This window comes from Lygodium microphyllum, chromosome 10, assembly GCF_053477565.2.
Source record: "Lygodium microphyllum isolate KBCC chromosome 10, Lygodium_microphyllum_v1.1.10, whole genome shotgun sequence".
Taxonomy (NCBI): Eukaryota; Viridiplantae; Streptophyta; class Polypodiopsida; order Schizaeales; family Lygodiaceae; genus Lygodium; species Lygodium microphyllum.
Window position 1 is genome coordinate 85,029,067 of NC_141144.1, and position 19,225 is coordinate 85,048,291.

General features: G+C 38.6%; 1 protein-coding gene across 9 annotated transcripts; it reads left to right on the forward strand.

Moving 5' to 3' along the window:
* The first annotated feature begins 6,866 nt into the window (after positions 1–6,866).
* On the forward strand, positions 6,867–15,637 carry LOC148030236 (uncharacterized). 9 transcript variants are annotated; one of them, XM_087686507.1, is made up of 11 exons: positions 6,868–7,138; positions 11,329–11,469; positions 11,554–11,746; positions 11,956–12,094; positions 12,248–12,379; positions 12,470–12,574; positions 14,222–14,276; positions 14,366–14,485; positions 14,574–14,674; positions 14,802–14,850; positions 14,940–15,637. In XM_087686507.1, exons 1-11 carry the CDS (start codon positions 6,991–6,993, stop codon positions 15,023–15,025), a joined length of 1,269 nt encoding a protein of 422 aa, XP_087542633.1. In that variant the 5' UTR covers positions 6,868–6,990; the 3' UTR covers positions 15,026–15,637. The 9 variants fall into 9 exon arrangements, 7 of the variants coding, with proteins under 7 accessions (XP_087542636.1, XP_087542633.1, XP_087542637.1 ...); XM_087686509.1 differs by having other exon boundaries at positions 6,870–7,138; positions 11,359–11,469; positions 14,366–14,478; positions 14,564–14,674; positions 14,940–15,636; XM_087686506.1 differs by having other exon boundaries at positions 6,873–7,138; positions 14,366–14,478; positions 14,564–14,674; positions 14,940–15,630.
* Positions 15,638–19,225: the final 3,588 nt, after the last annotated feature.

Genomic DNA, 19,225 nt, shown 5'->3' on the forward strand with positions numbered 1-19,225 from the left:
TGACTGTATTGTAGAAAAAGAAATCCAAACCATTGTAGAAATTCTTCATGGTCAAGAATCTAACCAATCCTTGCCATACAACAATAATTGCAACTTGAAGAATCCCTTAAATCTTTATTGCCCTAATTCTTTTCCACCCAATCAACCTCACCCAATAGATCTTTAAATTTCCAACATAAAAGTCAACTCAGGCAAAAACCTAGACACACAAGGCAAAAACCTAGACACACAAGCCTGCTTGCTACCATTGTGGACAACTTGGGGTAAATTTGGGTGAATTACCATGCAAAGCTTCCATCCAATAACAACACCATGACCACATCCCAACTACTCAACATTGAGGAGATACTTGATTCTCCACCCAACTCAACTACAGATTCTTTACAACAATTGGTGTCAAACAAAAGAAAACCACGTATGCATGTCTCTTTATATACATTACTTATGATGAAAGGTTTTATGAAATATTCTAGAGTCACTATTTTGCATAATAATGGTAGTTGCCACGAGTTTATTTTCGAAACATTGGTTAAGAGATTAGTCCTTCATTTTATAAATTAAAGTTTATATTTCAAGGCATTAGATATAATGTCACACAAAAAATTATAAATGATTAGAAATCTCTATGGATACATACAAGAATAGCATGATTTCCTAATTGCACCTCTTCAATCATTTGATATTATATTGGGTATACCTTTGTGACATTGATTATTACATACACACCATCAATTTCGAATTTCAAGGTGAATCTATCTCACTTACTAATGACCCCAAAATTGAATCGTTTTTCCAAGCTAGACCAGCCCTTAGAAAACAATAAAAAACATATATGATTTTTGTCACTGAATTAGAACCTCTTGAATCTTCTACATTGGCCCACTGACATAAATTTTTTTTGGATTCATATAAGCACTACTTTGCTAACGACTATCCACCTAAATTACAACCATCCCACAAAGATTTAGATGAGAAAATAGAACTTTTCCCTGGGTAACTCCACCACACAAAGCTCCCTATAGGCATAGTGCTTTGCACTACAAAGAAATTCAAAGGAAATTTATTGGACTACTTATTAATAAACGTTTGATTTATCCTAGTTCATTGTCATTTGGCACAACTTCTCTTAGTTCTGAGGAAAAACAAGGCATATAAGATGTGCATTGATTATCAAGCACTAAAGAAGTGACAAAGAAAAACCAATAGCATATTCCAAGAGTAGATTACTTGTTAAATAGACTTAAGGGGGCCAAATTTTTCAATAAGATTGATATTAAATCAAGATAGCATCAATTTTGCATGGATTTGTTGATGTATTCAAGACTGCATTTAGAACATAGTTTGGTCATTATGAGTTTATAGTCACATATTTTAGTCTTATAGGTGCATGAGTTATGTTTGCACATATGATGAATAAAATCTTTTTAGATCATTAAGGCTTTGTCATTGTATTATTTGATAATATTCTTGTCTTCCATAAGTTGAAATAGGAACATAAGTCGTATCTTAGAATTGTATTTTACTTGTTACATAAAAATTAATTGTATGCAAATCCTAACAATAGTTTTTTATTTCAAAATCAAATTAAGTACTTAAGACATATAATTTATACTGAAGGAACCATTGATCTAAAAAAGGTTCAAAGCATAAAAGACTAGCCTCCCCTAAAAGAATGCATAAAGCTAACATTTTATTAGTTTAGTAGGTTTTATGGAAATTTTATCCAAAATTTTTCATTGTTGATAGTCTTACATTTGACCATGTTGGTGCATAAGTACATTGTCTTGATATGGGGTCCTACTCAACAAAAGTCTTTTGATACTCTAAAATATATTTTGACCCATGCATTTAACAAATTACCAATTTTCTTTTCAAATTTTCTTCTTAGTATTAACTAATATTAGTGAGTTTGGCATAGGAGTTGTCTTAATGTAAAATGATAACCCTATTGCTTATTGAAGCTAATAACTTAAACCCTCAGAACAAAACTACAATACCTATGGCAATGAACTATTGGCTATAGTGCATGCCTTAGATATCTAGAAACATTATCTTATGGGATTGAAAGTTATTATCAAAATTGATCAACAAGCAATTAAAACTTATTAAACTAATGACTTATCTTTTATCATTATATCAAATGGACATCTTTCATTAAAAACTTTCATCTAATAATCCAATACCAACCTAAACATGCTAATATACTTGCACTTTCACAAATGTTTCATCATATCATTTGCTTGGCTTTTATAAAAGTAAACATGTGTATTTAAATCATATTTTCACTATTGAAATCCAAACTTTTGATGCCATGATTCATGTATGTGCATCAGATCTTGATTTTCCTACTGCATAGCATAGATTTCAGAATACTAACACCATTGTTTTTTATCATAGTATGTATGTCGATGGATTCTTATATTTTTAAAGAAAATTCTGTGCTATTTGAGCCCCTTAAGAGCATTTGCAATCAATGAAATATATGCACCAGCTTACATGGGACATAGAGATATTAATTCTACTATAATTGCATGCAATGAATATTTTTATTGGCATGACTTGAAGCATAATATTTCTAAATTTGTACCTAAGTACATTGTTTGTTAGTGGATCAAACATCACCAAGGTAGATCCTAAGGATTATTGATACATTTGCTTGTACCTAGTGGATTATGGGAACAAATCTTTATAAATTTTATCATTAGTTTTCCTAAAAGTCCACCCATAACAACATGATATGGTCTATTGTGGATAGATTCAATAAACAAGCTTACTTCCTCCTTGTAAACAGATAATGATTGCTTCCCTCATCATAAACTTCTAAAAATACTTTATGATGGTGATAGTAGATTTTGTAATCATTTTTGGGCAACATTATTATAAAATCTAAGTTCTAAGATGGACTTTACCTCAACTTTCTATCCCGAAAGCAATGGCAAGACTGAAGCAATTAATAGTACTATCCTTATACTTCTTAGATCTTACATTATTTGGCCAACCAAACAATTGGGACTTACACTTATCTATCCTCTAGGTTGCTTATAGTAACACTTCATACTCTACTACTAGTAGAGCATCTTTTGAAGTTTTCTATGGTAAAAATTTACTTGTTCCCATGACCACCATAGTTACCAATGTTCAAATCTACTTTAGATAGTGACCATATGAAAATTTTAGAAGAAGCGAGTGATCAGATTAAGAAATCCCAATGAAGATATGTAGCTCAAGCTTATAAGAAATGCAAGGCTATTACATTTAAAGGAAATGATTCGTTTTGATTACATATTGAAAAGAGGAGGTTGAAATACAAAATCAAACTAGCTCTAAGATATAATGGGCAATTTCCTATTTTCCATAAGATCAATGATGATGCTTTCAGATTGGGTGTTCCTCTTGATCGACAAATTCACTATTCATTCCATATTAGTTTGTTGAAACTATTTAAGGGAACCCACTAGTAACTCCATTTGTTGATGACCCTCCATTATCAGAAGGAGACACAAAAATACTAGTACTCAAAATTATCATTGCCCATGGCCATATGACCAATGGAATTGGTAATTAGTACAATAGGTATCTAGTTAAATATAAAAATCATTCTATTGAAGAATCCTAGTGGATTCACTAGTCATCACACCAACTCCATAAAAACTGTGATTATCTAATAACTCCATACCACTCATATTCATGTTAATATCTGATGGGCATATATTCACTGCATTGAGGTAGCGTTTCATGAAAATCCATGGTTGTCTCATTTTCATAAGGGCATGTACAAATTTGTTGCATTAAGGCAATACATTGATATTTTGGATTACCTCATTAATGTTGTGTAGATTCACCACATGAAGCAATAGTCTCTCTCTCTCTCTCTCTCTCTCTCTCTCTCTCTCTCTATGTGTCATAAATACAAGTGATGTAGGTGATGTGTAGGGTCATGTAGAAGGCAAGACGTATGTACAGTGTGTGGGTAGAGAAATGACGAATAAAGGCAATGGGGAAAAAGAGGAGCGAGCAGTACATGGTCTCACACACACACACACACACACACACACACACACACACACACACACACACACACACACACACACACACACACACACACACACACACACACACACACACACACACACACACACACACACACACACACACACACACACACACACACACACACACACACACACACACACACACACACACACACACACACACACACACACACACACACACACACACACACACACACACACACACACACACACACACACACACACACACACACACACACACACACACACACACACACACACACACACATGTGTGCACTTGCAACTCCCTCTCTCTTAAACCTAAAAGAATTATCACTCGCTCTCACACTCTCTCCCCCTCCCTTTGGATGTGGGGGTCGGTTAGGTTCTCTCACTCTTAGATGCCCCCCCCCCCCCCCCTCTCTCAACTCGCAAGTTCTTACATTCCTCACAATATATGGTAGGAAAACCAAGTAAAGAGAGATGGGGAAACCCACCTATCCCCCTCTATCTCTTTTTGTGGGTCCCTAGGTGAGTGAGTAGTGGTCAGAGCTCACTTTAGGAGGGGGGACCAAAAGTGCATATAGTAAGAGCAAGCACATGCGATGAGCAGATATAGGTAGAGCATGATAGCACAAGTAATAATGAGTTTGATTCTCATGTAAATAATATGTGTGAGGCAAGATGTGTATGTGTGTGTGTGTGTGTGTGTGTGTGTGTGTGTGTGTGTGTGTGTGTGTGAAGAGATATAGGAAGAACATGGAATTGTATAGAGAGAGAGAGAGAGAGAGAGAGAGAGAGAGAGAGAGAGAGAGAGAGAGAGAGAGAGAGAGAGAGAGAGAGAGAGAGAGAGAGAGAGAGAGCAAAAGAGGTGACGATTTGCATGGCCAACAATTAATGCAAGTGAATGGCAAGTCTGTTTCCTTCACAATGTTGCTTCATGGTAACTTTAAGCAATAAGTTACTATGAAGTAGCCTAGTGTTCCTTGCTAGGAAAGATGAGGAAAGTGAAATATAGTGCATGGGGAAGAAGTGAGGAAAGTGAAGTTACCATGCAATAGCATGGCAACTTCTCTTGCCTCACAATGCTGCTTCACAAACAATAACTTCAGGCAATGGCACGAAGTTGCCACAGTGAAGTGGCTTGGTGTTCTGTGTGCGAAGTGCACAAGGAATGCTAGTATACATTAGTGGATCTCTTTTCACCACTTTATCAAGTTTATATGCATATCAAACTTTGAAACTGGGGATTTTCCTCTTTCCATATATCAATTTGGGTATACAATTTGCATGTACATGTTGTAAGAATTATAGGATGTGCTTGTTCTCATATAAAACCTTGTATACCTTGTTACTTCAACATTTAGGTTTGCTTTTCAACTCCCTCTATCATATAGGACATATTGGCGCCTTTAGTTTTGAGTGTGACAACTCAAATTCTATATCTTTATAATCAATCTATTTTAATAGGAATTTCTTAATCATGTAAGAAAAACATTTTTGCATAAGATTTATATTGTCAAACTCTTTGAACAGAAAAATTGATGCATATTGTGGATGTATATGATGCACTTGGAGTTGTTTTAGTCACTCACCATACTAGTCTTGTCTCATGCATCGGTGAGCACCTCCTCCCATGCATGCATTTATAGATTTGCATTATCTTTTTGTACTCAAAATACATTGAAAAAGCTTCTTTTCAGGCTTATTGCTTTCTTTCATTTAACTCCACCTTTTAGCTTATTCATTTCTAGCTCCTATCTAATAAATCTATTCTAGGGTTTAGAAAAATAATAAGCTAGCTCTCTAGGCCTTGTAGAAAAGTTACAACCAAACAAATGAATTATGCATATGCATAGATAATATATTTGTACTAGAAAGGGCTCAAAAATACAATAGTTCCACACGAATGAAGCATTTAAAAAAAAGCATGCATACCAATTTGCATTCCATTCTAAATAACTAATCCGTATACCTCCTTCTAATAATATGCTTTTACCATAACATAAAACACATTAATTCCCTACCATTTGTCTACTAGGCATAATGCGACCAATGTCAGATAATGTGTTATGTATAACAAGACATGAATCATGTGATAAATAAACAATAAAAGTTTACAAAAATAAAGTAATGGAAATGATAATATCTTCATAACAATTATTATGAATTTGCTCGGCCATCTATCAAGAGTAAAAGTGAAGATTTTGAATTTCAAGTTGGTATGAGTATGGCTATAGGTTCGGGAGGCTCCCCAGAGGTTTGGAGCCTCTTGAATCTATAGCTAAAGTAGTACATAATAGAATAGATGCAATGTACAACCTTTTATAGTTACACTTTTCATATGGCTTCCATATGACAAAGGAGTTCACCATTAGGTTTCTGGAACCCTAGGTTGACAAAGATTAGGCATAGGTGACTTTAAAACTTATAACTAAGAATGAAGAAGGACATGGGCAGGTTGATGGTTGCAAATCTCTTCAATCACCATGGCTTGGTTTTTTAATGTCTTAAAGGCATCACTTTATCAAACCTTGAGATATTGGTCACAAACACTAGCTTCTCGAAGGTCCAAACTCATGTGCTCACTTAGAGAGGATGGCACCTCTCAAGTTTGCAGCTTTCTCATGGCATAACATGGAGTGCACATTGATGCTAACCTAGTTGTCAAATGTTCAATAGTCACACAATTTGACTAGTAAAAGGCTAGGGCTTGTAGTGTGATAGTTTGGCCATGCAGCAAGTGATTTGGATGCATAAAATTTGACATCTCTAGGCATGGTACCCTGGCTTTGAGAGATGCACTAGTGATGATGGTGGGGCTAAGAGGCGATGTGTATATGAGCTTGCCTGTATTTTATGCAATTTGTGATAGTCCGTAAGTGGCTGGTGTGTCCTCTTAACGAAGGCTTATTGCTGAACAGCATATGAGCGAAATGAACTGAAGAGCTAGCTCGCTATGGCTTCCTTTCCACTCTCAGAAGCCATTGCAGCTTCTTTCACCATCCCAAAGGTGTCGCCAGTCTCCCCCGTTCGCCTCAAGTCCGTCGTCTTCTCGCCCAACCATGACAGGATCATTCGATTCCATTCTTTGGACTTCAAACCAGGTGAACTTTCTTGCTTTTCTGCTTCTCCAATTCCGTCGCTCTTTGCTCGTCCCGGTGTTTTGCGTACAACCGTTCCACAGCTTGCTAGTTCGAATTTTGTGTTGCAAGGTTCTTTTCGGGCATTCATCCAAACAGCTTAGTTAGTTGTGCAATTGACTCCATTTGATTAGTCCCAATAGCATGACGCCAAATATCGTGTGCAAGAGCCTCATCTATTGTAGTAGATTCACAAGCTTGAAGAATTTGTGAGATAAGAGTATAGTTAACATAGAGTGAACTATCCTGCTGGGCGTGCAATCTAGGTAATCTATGTGGGTGTGTAAGGGTAGTAGGAAAGTGGAAAATACTTGAGTCCTACATAAGTTGCGGATACCACCGTAGACTAGTAGTAGGCTCATCTTGTTGCGAAGGAGATTGAGTATCCGATACTTGCAATACATTTGTTTGAGATAAGGACTCCTTCTCACTAGGTGAAGGTAAATTCGCCTCATCTGAGGAAGAAGGCTCTTCTTTCGATAGTCAATATCCCTAGAAGAAATTTAAGGGGATTGGAATGGAGTAGGAATATACTTGAAGATGAAGTAGTGGTAGAAGGAGTTGTTAAAGGAGAGGAGGGAAGTAGGCAGAGAGGGAGAAGGAGGGGGAGGAGTCGCAGATGAAGAAGAAGTGCAAACAGGTAACTTGGAAGGAAGGGGAGGGGTTGATGGTGTGGTGGCAGAGTCAGTTGATGATAAAGACTCACCTGTTGAGTAGAAGAACCATCAATAGGATTGTTGGAGGTTGAAGACTCATCAAAGATAATTTCCGTGCTTACCTTGATCTTTCTTTTCTTTGGGTCGTAGAGCTGATAGCCCTTTATGGTTGTGTTGTTGCCTATGAAGATAAGCCTCTTCGACTTGGAGTCGAGTTCGCTCCCTCTCTTCTTTTTGTCCACATAAACAAAAGTATTGCACCCAAAGATGTGAAAATGGGAAATGGAAGGCTTCTTTCCAGAGAAAGCCTCATAATGTTCAAATATTGATTGGGCCGTTTGCAACATGGTTGGAATGGCATGCTCCACCACACCATTCTTAGACGGTGTGTTTGGATGGGAGAGTCCATCCAAATGCTGTTATCCTTGCAAAACTTAGAAAAGAGGTTAGAATAAAAACTTGCTGCCTTGGTCTGCTCGAATGTCTCAAACCTTAAAAGATGTTTGTGTTTCCACAAACACCTTCAAATGGTAGAAGTTGGAGTACACCTTGCTTTTGTACTCTGGAAAATAAGGCCACACATAATGACTTAAGTCATTGACAATCAAAAACAAATATTTGGCCTTCCCAATGGAGGCGGTGCCCTGTGTTCACACTGTGTGCAGCCATTTATCCAGCCTTTTGAGTGGTCAAGCAGCTGCATATTGACGATTTTGATCAATTTGGCTTGCTTAGTTGATTGCGTCGGCATTTTTTCACTTCAAGCAGCCTGGTCGGTGAAATTTATGATTGGTTGACTGCATTATTTTATGCCTTTGCTGCTGGTCGGCTAGTTTTGGTCATTTTTGGCTATTTATAGCAGCCATATAGTTGGGTGCAGATCATCTTAGTTTTTTTGCAGGTTGCACGCTCCGACATCAAACTCCTTTTGTGTCTTTGGTGCTACCATTGTCATCAGCTTGGTCCAATGTCCTCAAGGATGCTTTGGGCTACATGCAGGGACTGAGCAGTCCATCATTGTGTTCATCATTGTGTCTCTGGTGCTGCCATTGTCATCAGCTTGATCCAATGTCCTCAAGGATGCTTTGGGCTACATGCAAGGACTGATTAGTCCATCATTGTGTTCAACATTTGTTTCAAATTCAATGCGTATTTCTCTTCTCTTCATTCTGTCTCTCTCTTCTCTTTCCTCTTTGTGTTTGTGTTTCTCTTTTGTTGTGCACTCTCACAAATTTCTCATATGGGTCCCATCTCATCCTCGGTGATGCTTAGACGGGCTGCCATGCCTATGGAGATAAAATTGGCTCTCGCTCCATTATCAAAGAAAATCAATGCATGTTGATCACTGATTTCCCCTCATATTCAACAAAGCTCAATAGCATCATCAATGGGCTGGTCACTCATTGACTACATCGGGCTCCAAATCAGCCAATGTTTTGGGCTTTTTCCCCTTGGGATCTGCCTTATTTTCAAGTTTTGCAGCTTGGTGTCTATTGGGACAGTTATGTGCCCCTTGTGTTCACATGCAAAGCTTTTGTTTGTATCCATTGTTTCTATATGTTGTGCAACCGATTTTTAAGCCTTTCCTTGCTGTTTTTGCTTGTTCTCGGCCTTATTTTCAGGTTTGACCTTCTTTTCAGCCTTTGAAAACTTTTTGGATGGGCTTCTCATCATCATCTTGGAAGCCCAAATTCATATAGCAAAGCATCAGCTATACTCGCCATCTCTATGAGTTGTGACATGCTAGTCACGGTGGTCTTTATGCAAAAATTCTTGATTCCTTTAGGCAGCCCATAACAATACTTCTCAATTTGCTTAGGAAAGGGAGCAGGATGATAAGAAGTAACAGCTAGCAATGCATCCCAAAACTTCTTATTATATTGTTGCGGATTTTTGCATTGTGATGCATCCAACTTATTCCAAGTAGTCATAAAATCCACTTCAAAGGTACTTGCCGACCAATTAGAAACAAACACTTGCTTAAATTGTACCCATGTTGATAGTGCTCTACCTTGCATTAGAAGTGTGGATCACCATTGCAATGCATTTTTCTTTAAAAAGGTGGCTGCCTTTTGAATCTTGGAATATTCGATAAAGTTGCCTTGTGAGTAGGTTGCATCAAACTATTGAATGACAGTCAAGGATCTCAATCTATCTTGTGTACCACTAGAGGCCTCAAACTTCACCCCTTTACCACCCTCATCATGGCCCTTTGCTGGCCCTTTTGAAGTCAAGTTTTTCATAAACTGGCAGCTGCAAGAAGGGTGCATTGCTGTGTCTGCATTGTAACCAGCACCATATGAAGCATTTCCATGGCCAACATTTATTCTTTGAGCCCCATACACACCAGAGGTGTAGATGCATTACCATATATGCCACTTTGTGCCCTAGGCATCATGCCCATACTACCATACATGGGTTTTTGCATTCCACTTGCCATACCGAGATACATTGGGCCTTGCATTCCATGCATTGGTTGCTGCAAACAGAGGCTGAAGTAGGGCTGATTATGTCGCCAAGGGTTGGAAGTAGGCTAGACAGCACCATGAACTGATATATCCACCGAAGAAGGGGTGTGGACAAAAGTGGAATCAAGTGCTAGCAATAGCACATTTGATCTTCAAAAAAAGGATAGCTGATGGCCAATGCAGCCCCTTCTAGTGATGAGGAACCAACCAAAGTTTGGGGGTTCGCTTGTGGGACATAAAAGCTTTGTAGCATTTTAAGTTTTTGGGGTTGTTTAAAATGAGCTAATTAGGGTTTAAACTGAAACACACCCTTTTTAGCTTAACATGGAGATATTTTGACGACTATTCCTGGGAAAGAGATCATAACATCGAAGGATTCTCCTTCAAGGTTTGGCTATTTTAGAGTATTCATGTTGAACTTTGGGTGAACTTGTTTGTGGACTGCTCAGCTCTAAGAGAAGGCCCATTTGTGAGTGTGTGGTTGATTTGCTTTTCATAGGGTGCTCATACTTTCTTTTGATGGAGAGAGGGAGTGTGTAGAGAGAGCGTGCTTCGCATTTTTACTCTGCTGTTTTATTTTGGATTTCCATTAGCACACTGATATTACTATGCTACACATTGACCTGGATGTAGGTAGTATTTGGATGAATTATTAACATCATGACAATCATGACGTAACCGCATTATAACTTGTGAGGACAAGCTGCTACTACAGAGTTGCCCAGATCACCTGCAATCCATATATTTGCAGTTTGTATGATCGCAAGAAAAAATGCACTTATAATAGAGTAGGAATAATGCCTGAGCCCGAGCAAAACATATGAGCAAAGAGTAATTTTTGAGTCTTGCTCTTTCTATAGTGGCTCAAATGGAGAGTCTCTTGACATTGTTCACTGTAGTCACTTGATGTTATGGTGTGTTGATTGCAATGGCAATTAGTTTGTGTTTGTTAATGGTGTAGATTACAAATTGTTTACACTTTTGTGAACCTTTTCTGAGAGACATTCACTGCATTCATACTACTTTACAGGAAATAAAGAAAAGCTATTGCAAATTACAGGGAGTATGTATGCACATGGTTCTCCTTATAGGCGTGGCTTCTTGAAGGTTTCAGACATCCATACGATTTATTATGAGCTGTTTGGGAATCCTGAAGGGAAGCCAGCTGTATGTAAGTGTGATTTTTGTGTTTTTGTAATACTTGGAAGGACCATATGCCAGAAGGAATGCTAAACTAACGATCAAGCCTTTGCAGTCTTGCATGGAGGCCCTGGTGCTGGCTGTGCACCACGGCATGCAGGCTTTTTTGATCCTCAAAGCTACAACATAATTTTATTTGATCAAAGGGGATGTGGAAAGTCCACTCCTCGAGGGTGCATCAAGCAAAATACAACATGGGATCTGGTTGAAGACCTTGAGAAGCTGAGGAAACACCTCCTAGTAAACAAGTCTCACTCTGCCTTTTCTCTAGACTTAAATATGTCGAATGTATGGAGTAGACAGTTTGTTGAATCATAAATTGCATTAGAGGTAAATCGTCAACAAGTTCTGATAGATACTGTCAAATCGGAAGTTGTTCACTTATGAGTGCGATTTGATGTTGTGTAAGCTTTCTTTAGTCTCACATTTGCTGACCTTGAATTGTTGTTTGCATCAGATGGTTGGTTATGGGTGGTTCTTGGGGAGTGGCCTTAGCATTGGCATATGGTCAGGCACATCCTGATGCAGTGTTTGCCTTTATTTTACGTGGAGTGTGCATGTTACGTCAAGAAGAAATTGATTGGTTCTACAAACAGGTTGTTTGGATGCAATTTACTTTCCTTGACAGCAATACAGGCAATCTATTCTCAATTCAAATAATTGTAATTATTATTATTATGAACATATGTGAGTCACATGCAAGACTTGTACAAAGTCATACTAAGTACTCTTTGGATTCTTAAGTGCAGGGTGCGAATTCACTTTTCCCATTTGCGTGGAACAATCTTCTCTCTATTCTTGATCTATCAGAAAGAGAAGATGTTATTCACTCCTTTTACAAACGGTTAACTTCAAACGATGTTGAGCTGCAGTTGCAGGCGGTATGCAGTTCCTTAGGTGTGGGTTGGTTGTTTGTATTTGCATGTGAACTGAGGAATTTTCAGAATTTTTAACAGATCAATCTTGATTAGGCTCAAGCATGGCTGAGGTGGGAGATGGGATTAAGTTTTTTCTCTGTGGATGAGACCATTTATGCATGGGATGGCAACCACTATTCACTCCATTCTTTGCAAGAAGTAAGAACCAAACTCCTAAAATCAAGGAAATCAACTAAGAATATAGTAACTTGGAAGCAGGCAGTGTTTGAAGTTTGCCTGGTACATGCATTTGTAAAATTATGGGAGTCTACAAAATGGGTTGACTTTTCTTATTTTTTAAAAAAGTATTAATTTAAATGCCTAAATTAAAATATTGTTTCCATTTCTGATTCCATGAGGAAGTCATTGTAAGATACACTTTTTATCTACTTCATGATCTTAAGAAAGGCTGCAATGTCTAGAAGATCTAGCTTGTTTCTAGTTATTTATAAAGTGAGGGGGGAAATAACTCGGCAATATAACTATGGGTTATTATCTTTGCAAGTCCAAGTGGGAGAATGGCTTTAGGAATGACTATGGTTACAATTGAGTTGTACTCTTGACAAGTCACGTCACATTTCCACCAACTGGTGCATCTTTCATCGTGAAGTAACTCCGGTAAAACTGGCTTGGATATGCATGCTTCTGCATTCCCTGGCATTTTTTAGAATATTGTGCACGTGTACCTAGAAACTTGTGGATGATACAACCTGACACTTGTCTAGCAAGACGCTTTTGGATGATGCAACCAAGCCATGCTAGTCCTATGGCTATTTTTACTTCCTATCAATGATGATTAATGAGGCTAAAGAAAGTTTCCATCCGTTACCTCTCCTTCCTGTCCTCTCTCCTTCCTTCTGTAATGGAAATTTCATCTGTTTCTGCAGCCTCCTGGTTCCCTCTTCCTGGCCTAGAATCATCTGTTTCTGACTTTCTCATCTGCAATGGACATCTGTAGATTATGTGGGTTCCAACCAGGCCAGGATTGTACAAGCCCTGCTCAAGCTAATGCCAGGAAAGAATGATGAAGGGAAGCACAAGTGTTGTGGAGGATGGGCTGACAGAAAAAATATATAGCATCTCAAAGTTGATGACATAGGAGTTACAGTTTGGGCTGAGATTTTTGAGTTCAAATCTTGCTGGGTACATTACTTTTTTTGACTCCTACGTTCACATGGTGTGCTCGTGAAAATTTGGGGTCTTGCCCCCTTCAACACTGAGTTAGTCTTCCTTGGTAGGGTCCTGAGAAAGGTCCCAATGCAATCAAGCTCCCCTATTCGTTTGGCTTGCTAGCTGTTCTATTTGCATACAGGAACAATGCATGGCTCTTGGTCACTCTCTTGGGTACTGTTTGAAGAGGAGACGCCTTCCTTGTGGGTGCATCTTATGAAAGAAAAAGACATTGAACTGACCTCCCTTTTTGAAGGCTTGACTTCTCTAGATCTCTCAAGCCAGAAAGATGTCTTTTGTGCTTATGTTACTGGTGAGATTGGTTAAGTCAGAAGGGTTGGCAGACATTTCTGACAAAGGCAAAAGGTCTCTGTTGTGGGAATAGCTATATTTTGAAGGACTTGACAAGTTTGCATGTATGGGTGCTTATTGAGTATGCATTGTCTTGGAAGTAAAATAGGAACGTTTGATGAGGCAGTGTATAGTGGGCACTAGCTAAATATAAGGTGTGGCCACAACAACTTTAGAGTGACTCTACTAGACTCTTGAAGGTATAGGTTGCTGAGTTTTGTCTTGATCACTATTGGGTCTCTTTCACTGGCTTATGGTGGGGGAATAATTTTATGTACTGGACAGGATGGTAAAATCAAGGAAGAAGTATCTGCATCAAGCAAAATACAAGGTGTTGTTGGTCAGTATTTGTTTTGACAATTGAAACACATCGAACAATGCACGATGGAGTGGGCTGATTCAAGTCTGTCTCTTTGTCTCTACCATCAGGAGTAGATAACAAGCGACTGCAGCTGGCAAAAAGCCAGCCCTCAGTAACTCCAGAGGAAAGAAAGGACATGACACCACAAGTTGCCCAAGCTCGGTTAGAATGCCATTATTTTGTGAGTGGTAAATGACAAGCTTCACGCTTTCATTATGATCTTACTGTTTCTGAAGAGCATTTTTGATACATTTGTGGTCTTGTAGCTGAATGCAGGTTTCTTGAAAGAGAATGAATTGCTTAAAGGTGTTCAAAAAATTTGTCATATTCCATGTGCAATTGTTCATGGACGTTATGATTTTGTATGTCCAGTCAAAGTGAGTACAAACTTGTGGTTTATAACCCAGAATGAACCTCTTAACATCTCATTTCCAGGAGGCATCCTGCACTGATGATTGGCATTTGATTCCTATCTGCATGACCTCTAAAATCTCTCTTTTTCAGAATGCCTTTGATCTTCATCAGGCCTGGCCACAAGCGGAGTTGTATATTGGTAAATTGTTTTAATAAAAGCTTATTTGACTAGGGATTATGCTTCTTCAATCACTTTTCTCACGACTCTAATCTGAAATCTGGTTACAGTTTCTAACGCAGGGCATTCCATGTATGAGAAGGGCATCACTCAGCAGCTGCTTTCTGCTACTAGAAGATTCAGATCAGTCAGCTGATTGGCTAAAACTTTTCACGAAACAAGAAGTCTCCCACCCTTGCTTGCTTGGAAGCAGAACTACATGAGCTCTTGCCGCCTTTCTGTACACCTTCAAGACATAAGAAGCATATAGATAGACGAAATATTAATGTTCCAACATATAAGAATACATGACAGAGCACAAATATTTCACATTGTCTGTTTTCTTATAGTAGGCATGTTTTTAACATGCCTTCCAAGAACAGGTCAAGACATCAACCATCGTTTGGGTGTGTATCTAAAAGGGTGTGAAAAATGACAAAAATTTTAAAAGTCTGTAGAGCTTTCTGAAATAGATACATCTATACCTCTTCCATTTCATCTTTATGACTCATGTATCCTCCAATAAGTAGCCATCTTCTATCCATCAATGACAAACGTACTCCCCATGGATATAGGTCTGGACAGAATAACTCCCCATGGAAATGTGTGCCTTCAAGGAAAACTTGTGTTCCCTAAGCTTGGGTTCGCTTCAAAATTTGTGACTAAGCTTTCATAAACATTTGTTGCAGATAGCTAGAATTTTGCCTTTTAGGCATTTCTCAAGCCCTTTATGTGGCAGGAAAAATATATCAAATAGCCAGAATATTTACAATCATCCACCATGATAATGCAAGATCTAATCATTGATAGTTCTTGCAGACGATCTTAAAGGTTCAACTTTTCTTCTCACGCTTAAAAGTGTAGTATTTCACTTTGGACTAGGAATCCAGCTCTGCTAAGCCAAGCTTAATAAGCCTACTAAAAAGTGCTGATGACGCTCCAAAGCTTTTATGAATGCTTATTCATATCCTCTTATCAGCAAGTAGCATCCGCTTGGCATAAATACTATTTTATATCTTGGACCACCTAGCCATTGTTGTATCCTTTTCTGAAAGGCCCTTTATTCCCATGTGCAGCTACGAAACGAGTGTTTGATGTCTTCTTTTCTCCTTTCAAAGGGAGGGGAATATAAGGAGCAAGTTGATGGCAGTTACGCAACTTACCTTGGCTGGGATCTTTCAAGCCAATACCCTCTACAAAAGTATGTTGAGTTCCCCCTTTGTTTTATCAAATATCAAAATTGTGAACTGGAAAATGCTTTTCCACCTTTAAGGTTTGTTTAACAAATGAATACTCAGAGATAGAAAGGAAATTGTAGTGAAGTCAATACACAAGTGAGAAACGCTGAATGAATGGAATTGACGTGGAGCGTGGGGCTGATGCTAACCGTAGGAACCAAGTGAAGGATGAAGGCTTGAAAGAAGTAAAGGGTGGAGCATAGGGGTTAGGTCTCAAGTTTATTTGATGCAGAACAACATTGTGGTTACAGAGAAGGCTCTGTTCTACATTGGGCATCAGTGGTTGAAGATGTGCAGACATGCGTCTGGTGGGACAGCAAGCTCCGACCTGCATTTAACAATGTGATTGGCTAGCACAACAATTTGAGGTGAAAGAATTGTATCCTCTAGCCACGCACCCAATATGCTATGCAAGGGAGATGCAAATGGGGCATGCAGTGTAGGAGTTTTCACAAAGGTGGTGCCCTCATTGGAGTTTGCACTTGCTCCTGCTCTTTTATAAAGGCGTTAACGGACAAAATCTAGTACAGGGGGAGGGGAGTTGATACCGAAGAGAAGAGCAAACTGTAACGTGTATGTAGATAGAGAATGAGAATCCCCTGTCACCATCCAGTGGGATGTGCACCCCCCCTCTCGCTATCAAGTGGGTGACAAAAGGGGAGGAGCAGGAATTCATCGTAGATGAAAATGGTTGAAGGGAAAGGGTCTCCAAGGTAGGATCGTAGAGATATTCATAATCGGCTACATGAAAAGAAGCACGAACAATCTACGCTGAATCGAGGAAACATGGCCGAGCAAAGAGAGGGCATTAGCTGCCACAGGAGTGCAAAGGATTCAAGTCTCCGGCCTAGCTAGTGTCTGCTCAAAATTGAAAGGCAAGCACAAGACATAAGTAATATAGAGAAAATCTAAGAGCCCTTTCACTATTTTTGTGGGGAGATGCTTTTGGTGCAAGGGCTTGCAGGACTTCTGAATTGTCTGGTAGGAAAAAGAAAAGGGTGTTTGATAGGGCACTTACAAAAATGTCTGAATGAAATACCATCCTAAGGATTTGGGGCCTTCTCTGAAGTTTCTAGAAAACCTTGTCACTTGGATTATCAAGCTCACATCTTAACTCCCAAAGCAGGAAGCCTTTGAGGCTATTTCCATCCAGGAAACGTCTTTATATTCCCCATGAAATCATGCTTGCACTCCTGCCTTCCATAATAGGGTCAGTGTGAAGAGCCTTACTGATTGATAGACAAACCTCTTCGGTTCTACTTTTGAAGCCAAAGTTACTGAAAATCCAAAATATCAATTGATTTCGCCGCTTGTTGGGCACCTCTAGATGTTAGACCAGGCCTTTTGTGCCTTGCATCCATCCCCAAAAAAGTATGGGCAAGTGTTTCTTCTTCTTTCCATCGGTAACACCTCTTATCTTGAGCTTGTTGCTTGACAAAATTGCGCCCATCATTACTTTCCATAGGAAGACTTGAACTTTGAAGGGAAGCTTATGCAACCAAGTGTTACAAAAGCATTCTTTTAATAAATAAATTGGCACATTGATACCTAGTTGCTACAAGTCTTTGATAAGTTCGAGTTATTTGCCACCCATGCCCTGTTCAAATTCTTTGTGCTTAGCAACATGTTTCTTGCTATTTTTGGGTGGTATAGACCATTGGCTCCCAAGGCATGAGTACTTGTTGGACCCACATACTTGGCTAAGATTAGCACTCATGTTTGTTTGCATTGCCCATTAAGGCATATGCTATTATAATGGTGTAGTGACAAGGTAACAAACATTGCCTATTAAGACATATGCTATTAAAATGGTGCAGTGACAAGGTGGTGCCAAGCTCTTAAAAAATCACCCATAGTTAACCATAGTTAACTCAAGTTAAACACATTCACTTTTTTGGCCATACTTATTCTCTTTCTTTTTCCTTTTCTTTGCATGTTCCAATTTCTTATGAGAGCATGGAGGATAGCATGCGATGGTGAAAGAGCATGCACCTCAAGTTCCTACTGTGTTTTGCTTCTTAGGAATACAAGTTAGAGATAAGCTGATATCTATTCGAATCATGTATGAGGTGAACTACACAATGCCATGGATGAGCTTGATAGGATTGTCTTTGTTTCTAATCTTGGTGGTTGTTTTGATAGGATGTTCCTATCGTGTTTTGCTTTTGGCCGTTGTCGTGGTTCACTTGGTCTTCTTCTTGGTAAGTGGAATTGTCGGACTTGGCTAAAAAGAGGAAATTTGATGTGCTTCAAACCGTAAAAGTTGCACACATTTATGTGTACATATACAATAAAACTAGTGGATGTGGCAATTTTGATAGAATATATGCAATGTAGAATATTTCCAAGTTTACAAGCCCTTTTTGAAATTCCAGGGCTTGTACATTGTGCTCATACATCATGTATGTTGTGCTTTGAAGTGTTGAGACTTAACTTGAACATCAAGGAGTAGAACTCTCCAACAATTTGAGAAGTGTAAGTCTTTGGTGTTTCAAGGTCATAGTAGGCCTATTCGTAGAGCATGTATTTAGAGGAATATATTCATCAATTTTCTAGGCATATCAAAATTGTTGTTTTCTTATGAACATAATTAAAGTTGAGGTGTTGGATTTTCTAATTGGAATAATTGATTGAGCACATGAACAATGACAGAGTTTTCCCAAACCTTGTATCTTCATCCTCTTGAAGTGCTAAACATAGGAATTGCAAGTATCCCCCTTGATATGTGCATGTGGTGCATGTAGTAATAAACAAAATTGTAAACTAAGTTGGTGAACCATGTGATTTGATTTTTATGATTTCAATTGTTCTTTTATGTTGAGAGGACTTGTCTATACAATAGAGTTTCTGATCACAATCCTTTCATGCCTTGAGTATTACAACTCGTCATGCCATTATTAGCTCTTAGTGTGGCTCCTTCCTCCATTGCTTCATGTGGCTCGATGACAAGGATATCAACACCATTCTCTTCACTTGGAACTTCCTCATTAGCCACAATGAAATGCACAAAGGCTCCACTTGGTTCCTACCCAACACTATCTAGTACACCTTTGGTACCCTAATTCAAGCATGGCAGAACTACAAGTATGCCAATGCCTAGATTTGTGAGTGGAATGAGC